At 38.7% G+C, this 24,298-nt stretch overlaps 1 protein-coding gene, 2 long non-coding RNA genes and 1 pseudogene across 9 annotated transcripts in view; 2 read left to right on the top strand and 2 right to left on the bottom strand.

The window, feature by feature from the left end:
- Window positions 1-24,298, top strand: part of LOC111343556 (uncharacterized) — a 29,061-nt gene that overhangs the window by 361 nt on the left and 4,402 nt on the right. Inside the window, exons 2-3 of the mRNA XM_022950739.2 lie at window positions 1,973-2,281; window positions 2,766-2,799. Coding sequence (XP_022806474.2) covers window positions 1,973-2,281; window positions 2,766-2,799 — 343 coding nt within the window. The remainder of the gene's footprint in view (window positions 1-1,972; window positions 2,282-2,765; window positions 2,800-24,298) is intronic.
- Window positions 5,387-11,584, bottom strand: LOC148731509 (uncharacterized). Of its 7 annotated transcripts, XR_016001524.1 has the most exons (6): window positions 10,226-11,580; window positions 9,757-9,819; window positions 9,081-9,316; window positions 7,352-7,387; window positions 5,894-5,961; window positions 5,387-5,487 (listed from the first exon to the last, which is right to left on the bottom strand). It is a non-coding gene; the product is annotated as an uncharacterized LOC148731509 (long non-coding RNA). The 7 variants fall into 7 exon arrangements; XR_016001520.1 differs by having other exon boundaries at window positions 9,081-10,676; window positions 10,809-11,584; XR_016001521.1 differs by having other exon boundaries at window positions 9,081-9,819; window positions 10,226-11,583.
- Window positions 14,990-16,789, top strand: LOC148731508 (uncharacterized). Its single transcript, XR_016001526.1, has 2 exons — window positions 14,990-16,119; window positions 16,342-16,789. It is a non-coding gene; the product is annotated as an uncharacterized LOC148731508 (long non-coding RNA).
- On the bottom strand, window positions 18,837-22,357 carry LOC148731507 (uncharacterized; annotated as a pseudogene).

The raw sequence follows: 24,298 nt of genomic DNA, 5'->3' as shown, positions 1-24,298 counted from the left end.
AAAATGTGAAAAAATATCGAACTAGATGCTCGAGGAGCGTTCACTCGGGCTTCGTAGCGAGCGCTTTACTTGAGAATTCACGAACGCGTAAAGTTTATTCGAAACTACAAAGCCATAGCATTCACACAAAACACGAGTACAATTATATGTATCATGAGATCTGAATTTTTTTACCTTTAATGACACTGTAACATTATGTTCATGTACACTGGTCATATTGGAAAATTTTTCTAGTAGATCACAGTCATCAAGAGTATTCATCATGTCTTCTACTAAGCACTCGTAACTCCATGCAAAGAGCAAACCAACTTTCACGATCGCTTGCACAATAATAATAGTGATTATGTACGAAATATCAAATCTTATTTTACAAGAATTGAACCCGATAGAAACCAATTACAGAAACAGGTATTTAACGGAAGAGCCAAGCATAGATATTTAACATTACTATTCATGTTGCTCCTGTCAGTATCCCTATCCAATTCGCTGTTGTTAACACAACCTTCGAGCTAGGTGTTCGTCGAGCGAAAACGCTCGACATCGCTTAGTGTGGGCCTACCACGAACGGTGTGTGCGTTTGTGTGTGAGAACAGCGTATAAGACAGGAATCTTTGCTGTGCGACCTTCCCAAAACAACATTTCAAAAATTGTGTTGTTTACAATCAGCGAGCACATGATAAGACAAGTTGTCGCACTCTCGTCCTCAATTTTCGCGGTTTAGACAAGGAACGCCTGGGACCATGACCATAAAAAAGCATTATGTCCAGATTTCGATGTTATTTTCCCGAAGCTCGCAAAAAATGGCTCCGGCTCGTCATAAAAGGCTCGGGCTCGCAGGCTCGCATTATAGAAACCCCCAGAATAATTACTCTTCGTTGATGATGATCATCATTTTATTTTGATTCTGAGTTGTTGTTTTAACATGAGAGGCATTCTCCAGTGTTTTAACAATTTATTTTCTAATTCTGGCCTAGGAATGGCTTCGATAAACTTTAGATAATGATTGTGATAATACAATGTTCACTGCACATAAGCACCTTGAGCACAACTCATGGAGTACTTCGCCTATCTTTGCCTTACTTGTAATTAATGTTTGATGAATTAACACTACTATTTCAGTAAGATCTAACTGATCGTTAGAGTTGAATCAAATTGGCACGTTCACTTGTTTCGCTGAAGCATTTCGTCGTAAAACAATACATTCAAAGTGTAGAATTGTAGTGCAGGTAAAAGAAAAGAAAAGGATTGAAATATCTAGAGATAGAGAAGGTGTCTTGCAATTTTGTGAAGGAACCTTTTTTGTCTTGAGACTGACACCATAGTTGGTAGAGGGGGACTGTGTTCCCCTCTACTAACTATGCTGACACTCAAAATGCGCAAGTAAACGTTAAGTTAAAAAACTATGTGTTAGAGGTTTTCCTATCAGCACCTGTGGATTGAATTCTATGTCGCATTCGATAGCTTTGCATAAGTTGTAGGCTTTTCAATTTTTTTCGCTGTTGGCCGTTTAATAATTAAACCCTTCTAAATGTTGATGACTTCTAAAACTTTGTTTGACTGAGAATGCAATAGAACGTTTCCGGTCAAGAATAAAGTAAAAGAATCATACATACGCCTCACTGCTAATATAACAGATCTATTAAACTTTCGTCACTCCGAGAAAAGTCGCAAGAACAACAGGCATTCTGCCCACTGATAGACAAAGAGACTTTCAGACGGATATTAAGGAATCATCAAATTTACAATTAGTACTAACCGTGCAGATCTATACAATAAGGTTTCAGTGTCGCGTAGTGTTTTGCGATTAAAGATAAGGGTGGGTTAAAACTTCTTTCCCTTTCTATCTTGTTTCACTGTTTTGTTAAAATTTCTTTCCCTTTCTATTTTGTTTCACTGTTTTGTCTGTTGGCGGGTAATTTATATGTTTCGTACATTTTCTAATTACAAATTTGTCTTAAAATACTCTCGACAGATGTTACTTCAAGTCGAGTACCTATTCGTCTTGTTCTTAGCGGCAAAGACAACTGAAGGAGCCGAAAATGGCGTTTTCTTTCAAATCAAAGAAAACACATTTTTCAGCTACAAGGAAGAGAGCCTCTTTTGGTCTGGAAAAACTGATAACTTGCTTTCCTGTTCTGTTTTGTGCGCGAGGCAAGCTTATTGCAGGAGAGCAAACTTTCTGGAGAACTCAGGACTTTGTTATCTTCTTCGCGGCGAGATGGGGATAAATTCAGCAGCTGGGCGGCTTTTACAGCGAGATGGTTGTTTCTATTTAACGAAGGTATTTGGCATTAATCATGATATTTCATGGTCACTGACGAAAACTCATATTAAAACTCATCAGATAATTTATGCACTATCACGTACCAGATAAACTACCCTTCTTTCTCATCAGAGGAAAACTTTCTTAGATCACAGCAAAACTGATTTCTTCATCGTTTTATGAAACAAAGACGTCACAAAATTTAATTTCAGTTCAGTAAGACTACCAAAAGGACTCAGGCCCAAACTTTACAATGCGCTGTGAGCAAAAGAAGGGAAACACTATAGAAATCGCGTGATCTCATATTTATAAATTGACTAAATTGTGGCAAGCCCAAAAATGGAGACGACACCTAAAGGAAGTTTGTTTTAAAACTTTCAGTTGTCAGCGAAAGCCAAAAGCGACTAAGTGCACAATAAACCTTTGATAGTTCCGTATACATGCATGGGCATGGCAACAACCATGGATATTAACTGAGATGTATTACCTAACTCCAATACAGGTCGACCTCCCAGAAATAACCGGTCCCCACCCAGGTGAGAGCTGCAAATTATTGTTTCTACTGGTAACAAGGACACTAATATAAATTGCTATACTTAATCGGATATGTCTTGATCCGCTGCAAGAGAATATCAGTTTATATTCTCTTGTCCATCGTCATATGCTTAAGTCTTTTCAAGTTGTATGAGAAGCCGCCAGAATATTTCGACATTCGAAAATCAGTGACGAAAAATCGATTTCTTTTTACTTTGACAAAACATCCCATTCTGTGAACTAGTTTCGAAAAAAAACATTTTAAAGTTCCAGCGACTTTTTTTCTGGCTGAAAATTTAAAAAGTTTGAAAATTCATTAAAAAGCCGTTTTCGCCTTGCCTAAAAGGTCAAATCGTCACGCAACTTTAGAAAGATGTTGACAGCGCTAAGAAAGTCTATTCACCACATCAAACTTTGCACAATAATTACAATATCACTGCAAAATGAAAGCATATAACACATTTTCTGTAGTTCTCTTTGGTATTATTTTTATCGTCGTTTTTATAGAGGTGTATTTAGCACGATGTTTTGGGAGACAAAATGAAGACTAACTTTGACCGGTTTAAACGACACCTCAGTGGTACCTAAAATTTCGACATGATAACAATACCAGACCAAAGCTCATTTATCAAAACATACACCTGGAAAGTTTGGCCATTGGAAATTAAGTCTTGTTTCGGCAGTTAAATAAAACGTGATGCCACCCAGGCGCCATGTGAGTGTGCAAAATTCGATGTTTATTTCAAGCTAATTATTGAGTCATACATAATTTGGATATATCAACAAAGTTGAAATGGTAAACTGGCCACCGTAACGATTACAAAAGCTGACGTTTCGAGCGTTAGCCCTTCGGGATCACTCACAGTTTCTGGGCAACCAGTCGATTTTAAATCGTCACGATTTATAAGTCACTCGATAAACGATTTAAAGCGAGACTCGTTTGTTTGTGAATAGAAACGAGACTCGTTTAGGAACGAGACTCGTTTTTAGAAACGAGACTCGTTTTTAGAAACGAGACTCGTTTTTAGAAACGAGACTCGTTTTTAGAAACGAGACTCGTTTGTAGAAACGACACTCATTTTTAAAAACGAGACTCGTTTGACGAAACGAGAGTCGTTTTGCGAAAGAATACTCGTGTGCCAAACTTTGCTCTTTGCGCATGCGCGGATGTATATATTTTTTTTTCCAGGGTAAAGTTTTAGGTTCAAGATAAGCTGGGATTTTGCTGCAATATGTTAAGGTAATCTCTATTTTCTTTTTCTTGGGATTATAAAGTGCAGGGAAGGCCTTAACCGATATTTTTATAGAGCTTCTAGCATGAATTTCAGCACATAAAGTAGCACTAATTAATTAACTAATTAATTAATTAATTGAATCGGATCCTATCCCATTACTAAAGTTACTTCATCTTTCCACAACAAGAGGGAAACCAGAAATTAAAACCATGAAAGATGTACATTTTGATAAATAAAAATTAAATGCTGAAACTTCGTATTCATTATGCAAGGAATATTTCATCATATTTTGCTGTTTTAGACTTTTTTTTCCCTTTAAGTAGACGCATAGCTGCTTCAACTTGGGCTTTCTATATCGCACATCTGGAGTTATCTTTAGGAGACTGCCCTGTTGCCATTGTTACTGTCGTTACGAAATTTTTTCATTTCCAATCATGAATAAGTCTACTTGTTTTTATTTTTGCCTGCTGGAGTGTAATGAATGTTGTTATGGTACTAGACAATAATCAAAATAACAGGAGTAGGTTCCTACAGGTGCTAAAGGTTGAAATTGAAGGGCTTTTCAATGACTTTGCCAAGTTTTAGATAAATTGAAGGACCTCTTTTGGAAAGGTTTGCATAAGAAAGTTTAAAAATTATTTAACATTATTTCTCAGCTTTTCTATTAAAGTACTGCAATTTTTTACTTGAAAATTGTTGAGAAAAAGCATTGCAAAAATCAAGTTCTAGTCCTCAAATTCAAGTACTTTCAAGACTTTGAATTTGTAATTTTTGAATTCAAGCATCTTCAAAGACTTTCAAGGCTTTTATGAAATATGAGTAGGTAATGTACTTGCCTTTAACTGCAAGGAGAAGGGAATTTTTTATCTATTATTGATATCGAATCAAAGTTTGTTGCAAAATGTTCACCCAAGGGGAGTTTTCACAAATCAGTTGATTGAAGCAATATTACTTTTCAATAGTTCATGTTGTTTTTAATAGAAAAATGTCTGAATATTGAATATCGCTGATGGCCACAACAAGAGAAGTTGTACTATTTACAGTTTTAGTATATTCAATTAGAGGGATTTGACTTTCATTAGATACCAAGAGGCAATACACATATTTTGACCTTTTAGTGGGTTAAAAATACATGTCATAAAAAAAGAACTGAAAACCTCATTGAAAACCCTGTGCATTCATTATTATTTCTTACAAGATTTTCAAGAACTGATTTGCTATTAACTGAATCAGACATTGTTCCTTCACTGTAATCACTTTTAGGATCTAAACTTACTTAATTTAATTCAGATGGTTCTTATTATCTCCCTTTTTTTTTCCATGCTACAATAACTATTTTGCATAAGTCAGGCAGTACATTTCGATGATTTTTTATTAATATTCAAGATTTATTTATTTAACACATGATAAATATCATTGGTTTGCATTTCTGTGAATTCCCATCCCAGTCATCAACTGTGGAAGAGAAACAAATACAAAGAGTTAGGTGTGAATTTTGAGTGAAAGTCAATTTAAGATGACAGGCATGGGTAATAGAAAGATGAAACAATCTTCAACTAAAAAAGGCCTTCTAGATGGATGATTTGACTTCCAAGAGACAAGAAGGAACTCTAGGCCAAAAATTATAAATAAGGTAAACCCAGAAATGGCAGTGATTATAACCATGGCAAGGAAGGGAATTAAAGAAAAAGGAGAGGAAGTTATGAACTAAATCAACTAACTTGTAAGAGAAAGGGCTGACAACTTGGCATTTAGTATTCTGGTTATTTCCTTTTTTTTTTTTGGGGGGGGGGGGGGGGGAGGAAAGGTGGGGCATGTTACCTTAAAATTCCAAAATAGGATTTAAATCATTCACACCTACCACCTCTATTCATTCACAGGTTCATTGTTACAATGTAAAGATCCATTACTTGACATCAGAAAGTTGTACTGGGGAAAAAAAGAGCAAAAAACAAGTGGGAGTATGTCTTTCTAATGACAGAAAGACATACTCCCACTACAACTAACCCTATTTCAGAAAATTTGGCTGAAATAATTTTTTATTATAGCAATACCAAACATCTCAGTGAGTCAACCAGACTCGTTCTCAGCGAGCCAACTAGACTTATTCTCAGCGAGCCAACCAGACTTATTCTCAGCGAGCCAACCAGAATTATTCTCAGCGAGCCAACCAGACTCATTCTCAGCGAGCCAACCAGACTTATTCTCAGCGAGCCAACCAGACTTATTCTCAGCGAGCCAACCAGACTTATTCTCAGCGAGCCAACCAGACCTATTCTCAGCGAGCCAACCAGACTTATTCTCAGCGAGCCAACCAGAATTATTCTCAGCGAGCCAACCAGACTCATTCTCAGCGAGCCAACCAGACTTATTCTCAGCGAGCCAACCAGACTTATTCTCAGCGAGCCAACCAGACTTATTCTCAGCAAGCCAACCAGACCTATTCTCAGCGAGCCAACCAGACTTATTCTCAGCGAGCCAACCAGACTTATTCTCAGCGAGCCAACCAGACTTATTCTCAGCGAGCCAACCAGACTTATTCTCAGCGAGCCAACCAGACTTATTCTCAGCAAGCCAACCAGACTTATTCTCAGCGAGCCAACCAGAATTATTCTCAGCGAGCCAACCAGACTTGTTCTCAGCGAGCCAACCAGAATTATTCTCAGCGAGTCAACCAGACTTCTTCTCAATGAGCCAGACTTACAAAGTCCAGTATCCTCAGCAAGTCAAAGCCCAGTATCCTCAGCGAGTCAAAGACCAGTATCCTCAGCGAGTCAAAGACCAGTATCCTCAGCGAGTCAAAGACCAGTATCCTCAGCGAGTCAAAGACCAGTATCCTCAGCGAGTCAAAGCCCAGTATCCTCAGCCAGTCAAAGACCAGTATCCTCAGCGAGTCAAAGCCCAGTATCCTCAGCGAGTCAAAGCCCAGTATCCTCAGCGAGTCAAAGTCCAGTATCCTCAGCGAGTCAAAGACCAGTATCCTCAGCGAGTCAAAGACCAGTATCCTCAGCGAGTCAAAGACCAGTATCCTCAGCGAGTCAAAGACCAGTATCCTCAGCGAGTCAAAGACCAGTATCCTCAGCGAGTCAAAGACCAGTATCCTCAGTGAGTCAAAGACCAGTATCCTCAGCAAGTCTAAGAGCAGTATCCTAAACAAGCTAAAAAGAAAGCATTTAATTTGGGGCCAGTCAAGGTATATGGATCCTCTACAAGTGATAGCTTTAGATTTGCAGCAAATTTAATTCCATTAAACACTATGAGTCTTAGTATTATAAGCAAGTTGAACTATAGATACAAAATAAGGGACAATCATACTAACCTTTGGAATAAAGCTCCAGGGGAATTGTCCAAATTTCTGTAAAAGAACAAATATGTTAGCCAAGTCACTGGTACCACTAAATGAGGAAAAAATCTAAATGAGAGTGAAAAGGAACCATTGAGTGCTGTATAATTTTTTAAATATCACCCTGAACTTTAATCAAGTGGAAACTATTTTTAAGAAGTTGATTCTGTTTGCTTTACTTGCCTTTCATAAAAAAATAGCTGTTGATAATGGGTGCATAAATACTCCTTTTCTGAATTTTAACCTTGATTTCAATGTTTCCCATCAGCGGAGAGAGTGATCTCAGGATAAACAATGTTCTTCCTATTTTAAAATTTATAAATGAACTCTTAACATATTTCCAAGGTTGTGATAATTCCACTACCTAATTGACTTGGCAATTACCTGGTTTTTGATAATACATTTTTTACTAAGCCAGGTCATCTCCTACCTCTCCTGGGCTGGATATTCAAGCTCTTCCCCTTTATAACTTGGTTATGCAATATGGTTAAATTACTACAGATTGCTAAAATTTCTGTGCCTTTTCTCCTGAGCGAATAAATACGAAATGGAAAGTACAGAAACATATCTGCCTTCTGAGTTGTTTCAATTCTTCATAATGCATGAGATAAATGAATGAAGATCCATCAAAATCATAACCTCCACGCATCATGGCTAATGTGGCATTACATTTCTATTTTTCTTTCCTTTTACTTCATCTGGTAATTTGTCTTTCAAATGGCTCTAACCAAATGATAAAGTTCAGTGGTTGAGATTCTGAACTTGCATCCATTGTTTGGACCTCACAATGAATTACAATAATTTATAAACAATATTTGGCAAATGAAAAGGTCAACTTTTGGTTTCACCGAGGAACAGCATACGTAGATCACTGTACTTAATTCTCACCTTGAAAAAAATAAGGGGCCACCCTTACACTCGTTTTTCAAGTGAATAACCTTTTCACAGGGTCAAAACATTGAGCCCTACTGACTAAGATTGACCTAATATTATGGAAATAACAAGAAAAGGCCTTGAACCAGTTAGGAGCTTTCTTTTTAAATTGTTTATTGAATAAGAAATGTGGAGACAAATAATACCGCAAACAATGCATAATGATAGTTGCTTGGTCACGCCAGTTACTTATTAAAATTAGCTTTAATTTTTAATCCAAGAAAAAGGTAATCTTCGGAACGAACCAACATGACAGGGTTAAAAATCGATATTTTGACGTACTTGGTTAAAGTAGTTGATTAGCTTCTTCGTGTCCTAGAAAAATTCGGCGTTGTAACTGGGCCAGACTCCAAATCAACGTAAATTAAGAACGTATCCTCGTTTGCAAGTGAACTCAGTTCAAGGTCAGATCATGGGTCATCTTTACTTTCGGAACGTAGTGACACAGATTTCACAGGGAACTTTATAAAGAAAAATTTCCCAAATCCTTAGAGGAGCTGCGTTCGTTTTTGGATCCATCTCAAACCTCCAGTAAACAAGCCTGATTGTAAATAGTTATTGAATAATGAAACGCTGGGGCCAAATTTATTTAAACATGGAATTGTTTCGCGTAATTCCGCCCAAAAACCCTTTGGCTATTGGACAGGAGGGTAATCAAAACCTTTGCTTGGCATGTATGATACTGTAATAAGAATAGGTGGCACTAGCTTACTTGTAACATAAGTTGAACTGTGAACTTATAAAATTCAGCTGAATTTAGTCACGTACTTACCCGACTCTCGACTCTTGCCTTGTAAACAACGTAGCAACCGGTATCATTTCAAAAGCATAGATGTGTCATCATGTAACAGAAATGGATTGTTTATGTGATGTATTCCACTACATTCTCGTTAAGCAACTTCTAAAACGACTGCCATTCTCAACACACGCGTACCATTGTGGCTGTAGCTGCTGGTTTCCTCTCTAAGCCATAACTAAGTCTAAGCTGTCATATCAAGTTGGAACACGCTGTGCTTGTTAAAAATTAAAAAAAAACATCGAAGGGAGAAAAAGATAAGGCTGAAGGCGTGAACGAAGCCAGTAAATCTAAGATGTAAAATTACGACCTTGATGGCAAAGTAAAAATTTGAATGACATTGCGCTTGATTCAAGCACCTTTGCCGGCGTGGGAAAGTTCAATCTCGAGCCTAGGGGCATCTTGGCGTTTGTCAGCGGTATGACCTCAGGGAGAATGGGTTACCATAAGCGCCCAGCCTCAAATAAGCGCCCAGCCTCAAATAAGCGCCCAGCCTCAAATAAGCGCCCAGCCTCAAATAAGCGCCCAGCCTCAAATAAGCGCCCAGCCTCAAAAAAGCGCCCAGCCTCAAATAAGCGCCCAGCCTCAAATAAGCGCCCAGCCTCAAATAAGCGCCCAACCTGAAAGCCCAAAAATTAAGGTTACCTCCTACCTTCGCGGATGTCCTTCGGGAGAAAATTCGTACGCGCGCTAGTTGGAAGAAAACCCTAACAAACTAGACATCAAAACAAAGGTTAATAAATGCAATTTACGATAGAAATATAATTTCGGCGATTTTTTCACTTAGGAAGTGTCAGGAGCCGGAAAGGCGTGAAACGACCGAGTGTTTTTCTATTGAATTTATCAGGTATCGGATCCCGCGGCACGAGAAAAATGGCTGCCTAGTCTCATTCACAAGGTATCAATCAACAAAAATGTGTCAGGCTTTTCCAATATTCTGATTGGTTGTCTGGATATTCGCATCTAAAGTTAGAGTAGCGAAAAATATGCGAAGCGTTTTGCGTAAATGGACACCACGTAAAAAATATTTAAAAGATCAAAATTTCCTGACACACTTTTGTTCGTCATCATCCCGGGAATGTTTTGGCGAAATTTCACGAAAATTGGTCAAATCTACATACCTTATAAATTCGTTCAAAGTGGATGTATTCCTCTCAAAATCAAATACGAGATTTTAGCTCCCAAAGGTTTGTAAACAACTTGCGCCACACCAGGAGATTATCTCGCCTCCCGAAACCGCAAACCAATGAGAAAGACGAGACCCGCCGTCAATGACAATGGATCAAGATTGTCCCGGGAAAAGTATCGTGTAGCAGTCTTTTTTTTTTTTCTCGCCCTGTTGATCGTTTTGTAATGGACAAAGTCGGCGAAGAGAAAACCCTCGGCAGAAAGGGTAAATCTGTCGCATTCTTCTTTTTCTCCATCGGTTTCGTCAGATTCCAACGAAGAATCTTGTTTACAACCTTCTGTGGTGTTGACTTTAATTTTTCCGCTCTTTGCCCCAAGGATAATTGAATGCTGTCGATCTTCAGTGGATGCCAAGCTTGTCGACGCACAGGCAGCCCAAGCTCACTACGAGAAAAGCGGACGTGACTCTTACCGTGTTGCGTAACGTTTTATATTTATAAAGGTTTGTATGGGATGTTATCGGTTTGCCTTAAAAGAGAGAAAAAAATGTCTTGTTTTGAAATATAATGGGCTCACTTTATTGCCTTGTTGTTTTCTTTGTTGATTCCGAACGTCTCAGGCCATTTTGAAGCGTTTTCGGCGAGTTAGCGCTATGTTGGTGTTCAAGCTCACTACGAGAAAAGCGGACGTGACTCTTACCGTGTTGCGTAACGTTTTATATTTATAAAGGTTTGTATGGGATGTTATCGGTTTGCCTTAAAAGAGAGAAAAAAATGTCGTGTTTTGAAATATAATGGGCTCACTTTATTGCCTTGTTGTTTTCTTTGTTGATTCCGAACGTCTCAGGCCATTTTGAAGCGTTTTCGGCGAGTTAGCGCTATGTTGGTGTTCAACTGCTAAAAGAAAGACAAGGCCGGAAACCTATTTTAGAAGCGTCCGTCGCCCGAAGCGAATAATTCCGCCAAAAAATTTCCACCAGTCTCGATTCCTCCAGAAAATCAAAGCAGAGATGTTGCAGTTCCATTTTCCATTCACTCGATTCACAATTCCTCCCCCAGATCTTTCACTAGCGATACTTTTATCTCCAGATCGATAGGCTTTCCCATTTCGAATTTGGCTGGTTGAAACGACCACTGTCCCTTCGCCGATCGCACAGTATGTTGGGTAACAAAAATAAGCCCGGCGAGGGTAGCCAGCGGCCTGCAGTCCAAAAACAAACCCGTTAGCTCCCCTGGTCCCCTCGAGAGGTTTTGTCAAGACCGCATTGTTTTGATCGACCAATCAACATCGAATGAAAATGTGTTTACTAATTTAAATATCTCAGTGGAAACCCGAGATCGATCGCCATGTGTACGTTCCTGAGTGTCAAGCTATGAACGAAATCTGCGGCGAAATTCCAGGGGAGCTAACGGGTTTGTTTTTGGACTGCAGGCCGCTGGCTACCCTCGCCGGGCTTATTTTTGTTACCCAACATACTGTGCGATCGGCGAAGGGACAGTGGTCGTTTCAACCAGCCAAATTCGAAATGGGAAAGCCTATCGATCTGGAGATAAAAGTATCGCTAGTGAAAGATCTGGGGGAGGAATTGTGAATCGAGTGAATGGAAAATGGAACTGCAACATCTCTGCTTTGATTTTCTGGAGGAATCGAGACTGGTGGAAATTTTTTGGCGGAATTATTCGCTTCGGGCGACGGACGCTTCTAAAATAGGTTTCCGGCCTTGTCTTTCTTTTAGCAGTTGAACACCAACATAGCGCTAACTCGCCGAAAACGCTTCAAAATGGCCTGAGACGTTCGGAATCAACAAAGAAAACAACAAGGCAATAAAGTGAGCCCATTATATTTCAAAACAAGACATTTTTTTCTCTCTTTTAAGGCAAACCGATAACATCCCATACAAACCTTTATAAATATAAAACGTTACGCAACACGGTAAGAGTCACGTCCGCTTTTCTCGTAGTGAGCTTGAACACCAACATAGCGCTAACTCGCCGAAAACGCTTCAAAATGGCCTGAGACGTTCGGAATCAACGAAGAAAACAACAAGGCAATAAAGTGAGCCCATTATATTTCAAAACAAGACATTTTTTTCTCTCTTTTAAGGCAAACCGATAACATCCCATACAAACCTTTATAAATATAAAACGTTACGCAACACGGTAAGAGTCACGTCCGCTTTTCTCGTAGTGAGCTTGGGCTGCCTGTGGTCGACGGCTCCTGGCCAAACCAAGAACCTTTGTCGCTTTGTTTTGTTTTGTTTTTTCTTTTTTTTTGACAAAATGCTGCCATCTCTCTCTTCTTTGGACCTTTTTCTCTTTTTCTTTACCCAAGGACTCTTCTCTAATTTTGAGTTTTGTGTTATATCCACGAGAAAAGACTTTCTACGAGCAGATTACTTCCACGTATGAAATTTGTCAAGGGCGCGATGTAATATTCCTCCTAATATTCGAATATTCCCCCGGGGGGTTCGCCCATTTACGAGATTATGACACCTTTCTGATTTATTAACTTTTATTCGAAAATACTTTTTTTTTAAATAAGTCGGACGCTTTTTGAAATTTTTAATTTTTTTTCTTTTGCAAACACTAGTTAAAAAGCGTAACTTCAATCTAGTCCCAAAACAAATTAGCCTCTGAAGGTAGGAAGTAACCTTAAATAAGCGCGCTTAATAATGATAAATAATAATAGTAATAACAATAATAATAATGGTCTCTATTGATTCAAAACAGAAAAATACAGTCCTAATGTTACAAGCAATTTGAGTTAAAAGAGTTAAAAGGTTAATAATTCCACAAAATTAAATTTACCACTTGATTACAGTTAAAAATTGTCATATAGGCTATGTCTAAAAATTAAACGACCAACGAATGTATTTTTAAAACGTTTACTTTTGATGCTTGTTCTGGTGCCAGACGTAGTCCGTAAGTTGTAGCTGCAGGCCTTTACAAGCGGAATAAAAAGCGACAGGGGTGATTGGCGGCCTTAGAAACCTTTTTAAAAATACTGCTGCTTCTGTAAAATTGATCGTAAATTGTGATTTCTTGTAATAAAATTCCGTTTCCAACGATCGAAAAAAACATTGTAGTGGGGTGAGGTCGGAGTCTGATGCTCCATATGGGCATATGTGAAATCGGGGAAGTACTAAGGAATCGAAAAGAAAGTCTATTTGTACCTGCTTATACTCCTCTTTACGTAGACATCTAAGGACATAGAGGCATTTAAAGTGCACCTACACCGAAAAAATTTTTTTCGCTTAACGAAGTAAGCTTATTTTTTTGAGTATTTCTGCGAAAAATTTTTTTTATTTGCTCAAATCTTCAATTTTCTATGCCCAGTCAAAATACGGAAAATCGGCCGCCATCTTGCCCCACGACCGAGTTTAAAGAGGAATGGCTCTAGTGGGTAATGTGACGTCAAATCGAGAACACGAAAGTCTGCATTTCACACATTTTCACTTGTTTGGGAAGGTTGTAGTAGATAATTGTCCGAAAATATGCCGACTAAGTGTGTTGTAGAAGGATGTAGCAACGTGCGAAATTTGCAAGAGGGTATCGCGCTTCATACATTCTTCATACAACACACCTAGTCGGCATATTTCGGACAATATCGACGACAATCTTCCCAAACAAGTGAAAATGTGTGAGATGCAGACTTTCGTGTTCTCGATTTGACGTCACATTACCCGCTAGAGCCATTCTTCTTTAAACTCGGTCGTGGGGCAAGATGGCGGCCGATTTTCCGTATTTTGACTGGGCATAGAAAATTAAAGATTTGAGCAAATTAAAAAATTTTTGCACAGAAATACTCCAAAAAATAAGCTTATTTCGTTAAGCGAAAAAAAAATTTTGGGTTTAGGTGCACTTTAACATGTGTATTGAACCTACAGTCACTCTGAAAGGTGACACCTAGAATGCTCACATAAGTACAACTAGGGATCCCTAACACAGGAGGGTACAATTCATGATTGCCTTTCAAGGACTGTAAGCTCCTTACATTTGCTGGGGTTAAATAACATTCCATTTTTTCTATCCACTCTAAGAAATGTTTGACCAATGTCTCAGACATGTCTTTAACTTTGTAAACAGGAGCAATGATATTTCAGTGAAACAGCAGCATACTAGAATAACACTGGCAGGGTATCTAAATAGATCTCTAGATCATTTATAAAAATATGGAATAGTTAGTGTCCGCTTACGCTACCTTGAGTAGTACCTTGATTCAATAATTTCCAATCAGAAGAAATATTATTGTAGCAAATTCTTTGGTTTCTACCTTTCAAAACACACGGGTATAGTTTAATTATATATGGATTTAATTGGAGATTTCTCAACTTTCTTGTGAGCAAGAACCAGAATACGGCAATTGAATTTTTTTTATTGGTTGATTGAAAAGGTGATGGACTCAACACAGAAAGTGTGTTTTTCTGAAGGGATCGATCGATGTTTTAACAGTTTTTTTTTTTTTTTTGTCTTAATCAAATTTTTCCATTGTAAACTCCCAAACTGCCACTCGATGCGTGGAAAACATCCAACCAAAGCCACTGCACAAAGCAATGACGGGAAGATGTTTTTCATGAAACGATGGATTGCTGTTGTTCCTGCCAAAGACGTACAAGTAGATATAAGTCATTTCATTAACTTGTTTGGAATAAAAAGTAGAAAAGAAGAGATAGTAGAGCCGGTGCAAGCGAGCGGATATGTAAATGTAGAAAAGTAAGATGTCAGAATAGCATGAAATAACCAATTCAAAAAAAGAAAGTCTGTGATCATGATCAGCATCAAAGGAGAAATCGAGATGTTTTTCTTGATATGTAAAGAAAATCGCGAAAAATGGTTGTATGTTTGAAAACACAGAAATGAGGTGCGTCGCCATTCAAAGCCTTTCTCAGGCCACACTTTCAGCATCTGCTTACACTTAAAAGTAAACCGTTCTGAAAATCCATCACACCCACGTCTAGGGTAATCCGAGAAGAAACTTCAGATGTTAATACAGAGGGTTTCCTTTCATATTTATATATGAATCTTAAGCTGGCCTGTACTTCTGTGATGCACTTCACCCAAATATTAGTAAGATGTCATGGCCTCCGAAACCTACCGAGCTATGTGATAGTGCAGTCAAACTTTCAGAAGAACTAGATGCGTTTCTATACTCTAAACTGGCAACACACACACATCTCGGCGGAATATTCTGATCGCGTGCGGCGCCTTGTTACCTCTTTTGGCCAGGACATTATTTAAGGAGTTACGGCAGGAGTACAAAAACCACCCAAGCAAATACTGTTACCGTATGCCGAACAATGTTCAACTTATCCAGATGCCACACCGATTGGGGCATGAGATCGGTCCTTTGCCTGAAACTATCAAGCCATATATCAAAGCAACACTCCCGTGGGGTATTATAAATAGATTGGAGGAGACCCTTTCTGGTGCAGGAACCAAAAAGCCAGTGGCTAGGATGGATTTAACATTTCTGTCCTTAATGAGGTTCAACTATCTCACTGGCTGTCAACAGGTATCTCCCGAGTATCGATGTGCCTGCTAATGACATGGCTACCGTTCACAAGGTTCTAGTGCAGTCTCTCAAGGTAAAGAACACGCTCAACTTAAAGAGCATCGGCTTCGTCATTGACTTAACACTGTATGCAAAGGCAAGCGAGGGACAATGGAAACAAAGCGCAAAATTGAAAGATATGGTTATGAAAATGGAAGTATTCCACACAGCATGCACCATGTTGTCCAACACTGGCAAACGCTTCCAGGATGCTGGCTTGCGGGAACTGTGTGTAGAGTGTGATGTGATAGCAGAAGGTTCTATTGCAGAAGTTCTAAAGGGACTTACTCGTGTATGAAGCCCGATACTGATAAATCCCTTGATTCCACTATTCCTGGTAAGTGGAAAAATTTTCTTTACAGAATTTTAAAAAATGAAAAATGAAAAAATGAAGCTGTAAACCTATTTGTTTCTGTACTTCTAAACATAGCAAACTTTACATAAAGTAACAAGAAATCACCTTTATAAAGTTATGTTTTTATAGACTCATGCATAATACAAATTTAACTGCCAACTGCAAGAAGAAAAAAAATCAAGGCCTTTCCCTTTAACTTTAAAGATGACAAGGACATGGGAGGGCAAAGACATGACATTGAAGAGAGGAAAACTTTAAGTGAGGGTAAGATTTAACAAACAAAATTCATTAAGTTTCATGGCTGAAGAATTTCTCCAGTTTTCTAATTTGCTCAAAGCATTCCAAAATGGGAAATTCAGGCCAATCCCGCATGACCAAAAACCTATAAACAACTGACGACAACAATTTCTTCTTACTATCCTCACAGAACCAGAAAGGAAGAAAAAGAAGAGCCGAAAGAGAAGAAAGAAGAAAAATAATGAATCTCAGCAAGAAGGAAACGAAAAACCTAGTTAAAGTGTAGATGAAGTTATTAATAAGTGCAAAAATTATCATGCAATGTCTTCTATATTGAAATAGCCTTAACTTTTCTTTCAATACCTGTCAAAAAGTTATCTTTGCAAATGTGATGAGAATAAATGATATAAAGTTTTCCAATATGTATTAGTCGACTGTAATCGGGCCAGATGGTATTATTTGACAACATTTTCCAGAGGCAAAGAGGTCAACGAGCTATAATTATATGCAACTGATAACAAAAGTTTTTGTTTCAGTCATTATGGTCATTATGCACTTATCAGCGGCCGTCCCAGGGGGGGAGAGGGTGACCCCGGGGAACCCCTGGGCATTTGCAAAGGAATTTCCTAAGCCCCCTAACCAACAATAACATTGTTCAATATAAAGCTACCAATGCCCTTCCCCTGGGGACAAAGAAGTATGCTCTACTAACTCAAACAATGTAATGCTCCAAAAGAATGTTATTTGCCACAAACTAAAACTTACTTCAGCTTGTGTTTACTATACAGGGCTATACAGGGCTCAAAGTTAAAAACATCCTATGTGGCTTTTTGCCGGCGACTAACTGGAAAAAGTAGTAGTAGTAGTAGTAGTTTTTTTACATCTGTAGGTATCAATGGTAATAGCCAGTCACCATGGTAAGGATCTTTTATTCTCAAGATGGCGGCAATGGTAAAAATCCAGTGGGTGTTTTCCCATGTGTCTCGTCTCGGAGGTGCAAATGCACTTCAATGCAAAATTGGCGACGAAAGTCTATTCCCCCGTATGACCCCAGGGTCGACCCCCAGGATGGCAGCTGCTAGGTACATAATTATTAATCTCGTTATCTGTTTCTTAAAAATTCACAAACAATCACTAAATCAAAGCTCTCTTTCTTAAAAATATCCTTACCGAAGCAATCTCATCTCTGTAATAATCTAGAAAATTTTCCTAAACATAAACATGTCAGAGCATTTTTTCATAGCGAATTAGATTTGTCATTTTGATTTGCGTTTATTTTGATGAGATCCCTGAGATAAAAGATAGTTTACGACGAAAAAATTCATTTTAAGAAAGAAATGATCATGTACTTTTAGATCATGTATTCTATGAATACAGTTTTCATAAATTACTCGGGCTTTCCGAAGGAAACGCCCGAAATAAATTCGGCTTTTTTTTTTTTCAATTTCAACCTTTGGCATCTGTAAGAACCTACTGCTATATAGTAATATATTTTTTTGATTATTGTCTAGTACCATAACAACATTCATTACACTCTAGCAGGCAAAAATAAAAACAAGTAGACTTATCCATGATTGGAAATGACAAAATTGCGTAACGACAGCACAAATGGCAATAGGGCAGTCTCCTAAAGATAACTCCAGATGTGCGATAGAGAAAGCCCAAGTTCAAACAGCTATGCGTCTGCTTGAAGGGAAAAAAAGTCTAAAACAGCAAAATATGATGAAATATTCCTTGCATAATGAATATGAAGTTTCTGCATTTAATTTTTATTTATCAAAATGTACATCTTTCATGGTTTTAATTTCTGGTTTCCCTCTTGTTGTGGAAAAATGAAGTAACCTTAGTAATGGGATAGGATCCGATTCAAGCTTTGAACTTAATTCGACACAAATATCCAGTGCTACTTTATCTGCTGAAATTTATGCCAGAAGCTCTATAAAAATATCGGTTTAGGCCTTCCCTGCACTTTGTAATCCCAAGAAAAAGAAAATAGAGATTACCTTAACAAATTGCAGCAAAATCCCAGCTTATCTTGAACCTAAAACTTTACCCTGGAAAAAAAACTATACTTCTGCGCATGCGCCAAGAGCAAAGTTTGGCACACGAGCCTTCTTTCGCAAAACGAGTCTCGTTTTGTCAAACGAGTCTCGTTTCTAAAAACGAGTCTCGTTTCTACAAACGAGTCTCGTTTCTACAAACGAGTCTCGTTTCTATTCACAAACAAACGAGTCTCGCTTTAAATCGTTTATCGAGTGACTTATAAATCGTGACGATTTAAAATCGACTCGTTGCCCAGAAACTGTGAGTGATCCGCCCTTCGTCGGAGCGAATAGAGGAATTGTGGGTTGTGTGTGCTTTTAAAGGGAGAAAATGAAGCTACGTTATTGGTGGGAACATGGCAACGAGAAAAACACGAATAAATTAGTGGAATGAAAAGCGTTCCTTGATACCAGTGGGATTTAGACTGCCGATTTGAAAGATGAGCTTTTGTTCAAGATTTTTACGGCTTTCCGTGCTAGCTAAGTGTAAGGAAAGACGGCAGATTGCCATATGTTGCTTAGAATGATTAGGTATATTAAAATGTCTAGCGACTGGTTTCGATGTGCCCCTGTCATTCCTTTTCACGTCGCGAAGGTGTTCTCGGAATCGGTCACCTAGTCTTCTGCCTGTTTCGCCGATGTATATCTTTTTGCAATAAGTGCAAGTTATGCAATAGGTTACATTGGCGGAGGTGCACATGAAGTGATCTATGATCTTAATGGATCGTTTGGGTCCCGATATTTTCTCAGCGTTGTGAATGAAAGGACACGTTTTGCATCGTGCACGAGCGCATTTAAAAGTGCCTGGTTGGTCATTGGTCTGAAAAGAACTTCTAACCGAAAAATTGCCTGTTTTTGTCGCGTTTAAATGAAATGAGCAGAGGCTGCGAAAAGATAGTGCTTGTCTTTGGATCGTTTTGAAGTAATTTAAAGTTTTTAAAAATGATGGATTTAACTGAGTGGTTGTGAGGGTGAAACGTGAGAGTGAATGGAATGCGGTCGGAATCTTCCTTTTGTGACGTTTGTAGTGCTGAATGCTGATCAACACACCACTTTCATAAATGACTGCTGGATTGATATTCTTTTGTTTAAATTCAAATTAGCTTCACCAGCCTCGCTTGAGATAATGTATTCTTTTGAATTTTGAACTGGAGAACGAGGCCAGAAAGGCTAATTTAAATTTAACAAAAAAATTTTATCCGGCAGCGATTTATGAAAGTGGTCAATAAGTTGGGCGCGGTGGTAACCCGCTTGAACGACAGAAACAGGGTATCCAGGTTTATCGAAAAACTGGCACATTGACTCTGATTTGTGGTGGAAATCAGAGTCATCACTACATAAACGACGAAGTCTTAGAAACTGAGAAAAAGGAATGGAATTCTTAACGTGAGATGGATGCGAAGACGAATACAACAAGTAATTATGCGAGTCTATACCTTTGTAATAAACACTAGTGCATAAACCGTTGCCTTCAATTGAAACGTTGATGTCTAGAAAGGATAAAGAGTTGTCAGAAATGTCCCAGGTATATTTCAGAGCCGGGTGAAAAGAATTGACTGCGGTTATGAATTGAGTCAGCTTCTCTCTGGTAGAGGAAGTAGTGCCGATACAGTCGTCGATGTAGCGACCGTAGAGTTTAGGTTTGGAGCCGTTGTATTGGCTGAAAAATTGGGGTGTTCGACAAAAACCTACAAAAAGGTTGGCATAGCTAGGTCCCATTTTGGTACCCATGGCTACATCATTGGTTTGTTTGAAGGAGTTGTCCCCGAATGAAAAACAACTGAGTGTGAGCACTAGTTCGGCTAAGCGTAGTAGTGTTTCAGATTTAGGTTCCTTAACAGTACGTTGATCAAAAAAATGTTTAAGGGCCAGAAGACCTTCGCCATTAGGAATGACAGTGTAAAGAGACGTAATATAGGTAGCACGGAGAGCCGTAAAACTCTTGAACAAAAGCTGATCTTTCAAACCGGCAGTCTAAATCCCACAGGTATCATGAACACTTTTCATTCTACTAATTTATTCGTGTTTTTCTCGTTACCATGTTCCCACCATTAACGTAGCTCTATTTTCTGCCTTTAAAAGCACACACAACCCACAATTTCTCTATTCGCTCCGACGAGGGGCTAACGCACGATGCGTCAGCTTTTGTAGTCGTTACGGTGGCCAATTTACCATTTCAACTTTGTTGATATATCCAAATTATTTCGTTACCCCCACCGACGCAGCCCCAAACAGTTTCTTTAGAAACTATCAGCTTTGACTCTATAATTAGCTTGAAATGAACATCGAATTCTGCACGCTTACATGGCACTTGGGTGGCATCACGTTTTATTTAACTACCGAGACGAGACTTAAGTGCCCATAATGTCAAAAAATGTTTTTCGCTCATCTAATTCTACATTTCGCCAAATGAACTTCTGCGAAAAAAATTTCCGATTCGGATAAGACGTATTTTTTTTTATAATTCTTTAAAGACATTCAAAGTTGCCGCTATTTTGGTCTACCATTCGCACCAGTCTTCCTCGGTTTAAAGTGAGTCGTGACGTAGGTTCAGAAACACGTGATTTTGGGTTGTGACCTATCTGATTTGAAAACGAGTGGGAATTTGCTTCAGAGTGGTCACAATATCGTAAGCTTACAATATCGTAAACGACCCGCACTCGACCAGTGTATTTATATGCACTTTTAGGTCAAGTGAGGTTCCTGAACCTACGTCACAGACATCAGTCACGTGGTCATTTTGAGCACGTTACTCTTGTGATCAGCGGCAGGGGTCGACTGCAAGAAAATAGAAATTGGAACTTTGTAAAAATTCGTAAAAAAATCGCGTCTTATCCAAATCGAAATATTCAAACCGAAGTTCATTTGGTGAAATGTAGAATTAGATGAGCGAAAAACGTTTTTTGACATTATGGGCACTTTAATCTCCAACGGCCAAACTCTCCAAGTGTATAGTTTGATAAATGAGCTCTCGTCTGATATGATTTTAATGTCGAAATTTTAGGTACCAGGTGTCGTTTAAACCGGTCAAAGTTAGCCTTAATTTTGTCTCCCAAAAAGACGTGCAAAATACACCATTATAAAAACGGTGATAAGACCCATACCAAAGAGGAATTACAAAAAACGTTTTATATACTTTTATTGTGCAGTGATATTATAGTTACTGTGCAAGGTTTGATGGTGAGTGGACTTGTTAAGCGCGGCCAACATCTTTCTAAAGTTGCGTGACGATTTGACCGTTTAGGCAGGGCGAAAACGGCTATTTTAGCAAATTTTCAAACTTTTTTAAATTTCAGCCGGAAAAAAAATCGCTGGATTTTTCTTTCGATTTTCGTAAAACAGTGCTCAATACATAAAAGTAGATGGCGGTCAGACACGTCCGTATGGGTAGCACACCATTGTGTCTTTTATTCCTTGTCGCACTTCTACGAGAAGTTTATGAGTCATCAAAGTGCAGTTTTATGCATCCCGAACGCTGTACCCGACTGGTTATTCCACTCCACTTAACAACGTCAAGAGCTTACTACAAACCACCTTTTAAGCTCGCATCGAGGCGTTTTAATGGAGGAAGATTATTATACACTGCTACTGGTGTAGGTACATTTCAAGCGCAAAGATTGTTGATTTCTGGAGATGTTTCCCCTAACCCTGGTCCGAGAAGGAAGTCTACGAAATATCCTTGGGGTGAATGTTCTAAATCCGTAAGAAGCAATCAAAACGCCATTTTATGTTCTGAGTGCAACACCTGGTCGCATGCAAGATGTCTGAATATGTCAAACTGGACCTTTCAGTACTATCTTAATAATCCATCTGTTGACTGGATATGGCTCCTTCTGTGCCTTGCCGAAGCTTAGCGATTCATTCTTTTCCACCTTGTATAGTTCCACGCATGAAAGTGCGAGTGACACTGAGCTGGACCTTAGTTCACAACCTTCGGACATGAAGTTAATTAGAAACGAAAATCGCAAGGAATGCATTATAGCAAACCTAAATGTAAGCAGTTTACCTTGCAAATTTGAGGAGATCAGGGAGTGGCTAACGAACAGAGCCTTCGACATCCATACAGGAAACTAAGATCAATCGATCCTTTCCTAACTCTCAATTTTATGTTAACGGGTACAAGTTATTTCGCCGTGACAGGACGAAAGGCGGTGGCGGTCTTGCCCTCTTTATTCGCGATAACATCGCCGCAACATGTAAGAAAAGCATTACAACATCAGTGGAATAACTCTTATTCGACCTACACATCAGACAAAGACGCTTCGCTTGAGTCAGTGCCTACAAGCCTCCTTCTGTTAACAATGCTACCTTCAGAACTGAATTGACTACAGTCCTAGATCAAGCGATATCTCTCTGCGTAAACGTGATTTGTCTTGGCGATCTAAATTGTGACATAATTCATCCGTTTATGAATGATAACCAGGGCAAATGCCTTTTGGATATATGCGATATCTATGACCTCGACACATTAATTAAAGACCCGAAAAGAATTTCAACAACTAGAGCTTCTTGCCTGGACGTCATTCTTTCAAATATGCCCATGTTTATGAAATCGTCTGGCGCTATCGAAAGAGGAATCAGTGATCATCTGCTGGTTTACATGGCTTTTAAAACTAAAATGTTACATGCTAATGCAGAAGTCGTCAAGAAACGTATATTCAAGACCTAGCTTTAACCGAGATGATTTTCAGAAAGATCTCAGTCGAGTTTCTTTTCATGCTGCATACGTTTTTGATCATATAGACGGTGTTTACTGGTGCTGGGAGACGTTATACAACCAGGTGTTAGATGACCACGCACCAATGCGATCTTTCAAACGACGATCTTCAGCAGAATCGAAGTTTATCACTCCTTAAATTCGGAGAGTAATGGTGGAACGAAATCGGCTTAAGAAAAACTTTAATAGATCACGTAATCAGTGTGATTGGGAGAGCTACCGTCTAGTGAGCAACAAAGTAGTTAGCATGAGAAAACAATCTATACGCAGACATTTTGAGAAGCTGTGTTCGGAAAAATATGCAGATCAAAAGAAGTTTTGGGGTGCCATCAAGCCTTATGTTAATTCCTGAAAGAATGTAGACAATAACGGAATAACATTAAAGGAGGGTGACAAAATCACCAGGAATCCTCAAGAGGTAACCGAGACATTAAATAATTTCTTCACAAGCTGTACTCAAAGTACCAAAGAAGAAAATCAAAACGGCTATCCAGTAGATTTATCGCACATATCAAATAACTTAATAGGCAGGCCGAATGTGTAGCTAAGCAACACTAATCCAACAGAAGTTTACGAAGTAATGAGGAAACTTGCTCCAAACAAGGCTTCTGGATGTGATGGGATCCCTCCACTAGCAGTTAAAGAATATATGGATTTCTTATGCTTCCCTCTTGGTACACTGATTAATCATGTTTTAACTTCAACCAAGATACCACAACAGTGGAAACTTGGCGAGGTCACTCGAATTCTCAAAAAAGACTGCAGCCTATTAAAAACTAACTATCGGCCGATAACGATTCTGCCAGCTTTATCGAAGGTTCTCGAAAAAATTGTTCATTGCCGAATAAGCCCGTATTTTGAAGAAATTTATCACAAATATGTGTTTGCTTATAGCAAATATCACGGCTGCGACTCAGCACTTCTTAGTCTAACCGAACAATGGAAAAAAGAAATTGATAACAACAAATTGATCGGTCTGATCTCTATGGACTTGTCCAAGGCCTTTGACACCTTACCTCATGAACTGATTGCTTTAAAATTAAAAGAATATGGAGCAGATGAAGCAACAACCACCCTGATAAAAGATTATTTATCAAATCGATTCCAAAGAGTGAGACTAAAGGATACGCTTTCCAATTGGCAACCTATATGCAATGGTGTACCA

Source organism: Stylophora pistillata, chromosome 5, assembly GCF_964205215.1.
Source record: "Stylophora pistillata chromosome 5, jaStyPist1.2, whole genome shotgun sequence".
Classification (NCBI taxonomy): Eukaryota; Metazoa; Cnidaria; class Anthozoa; order Scleractinia; family Pocilloporidae; genus Stylophora; species Stylophora pistillata.
Note: the sequence above shows the minus strand (reverse complement) of the source record. Positions and strands in the feature narration are given on the sequence as shown.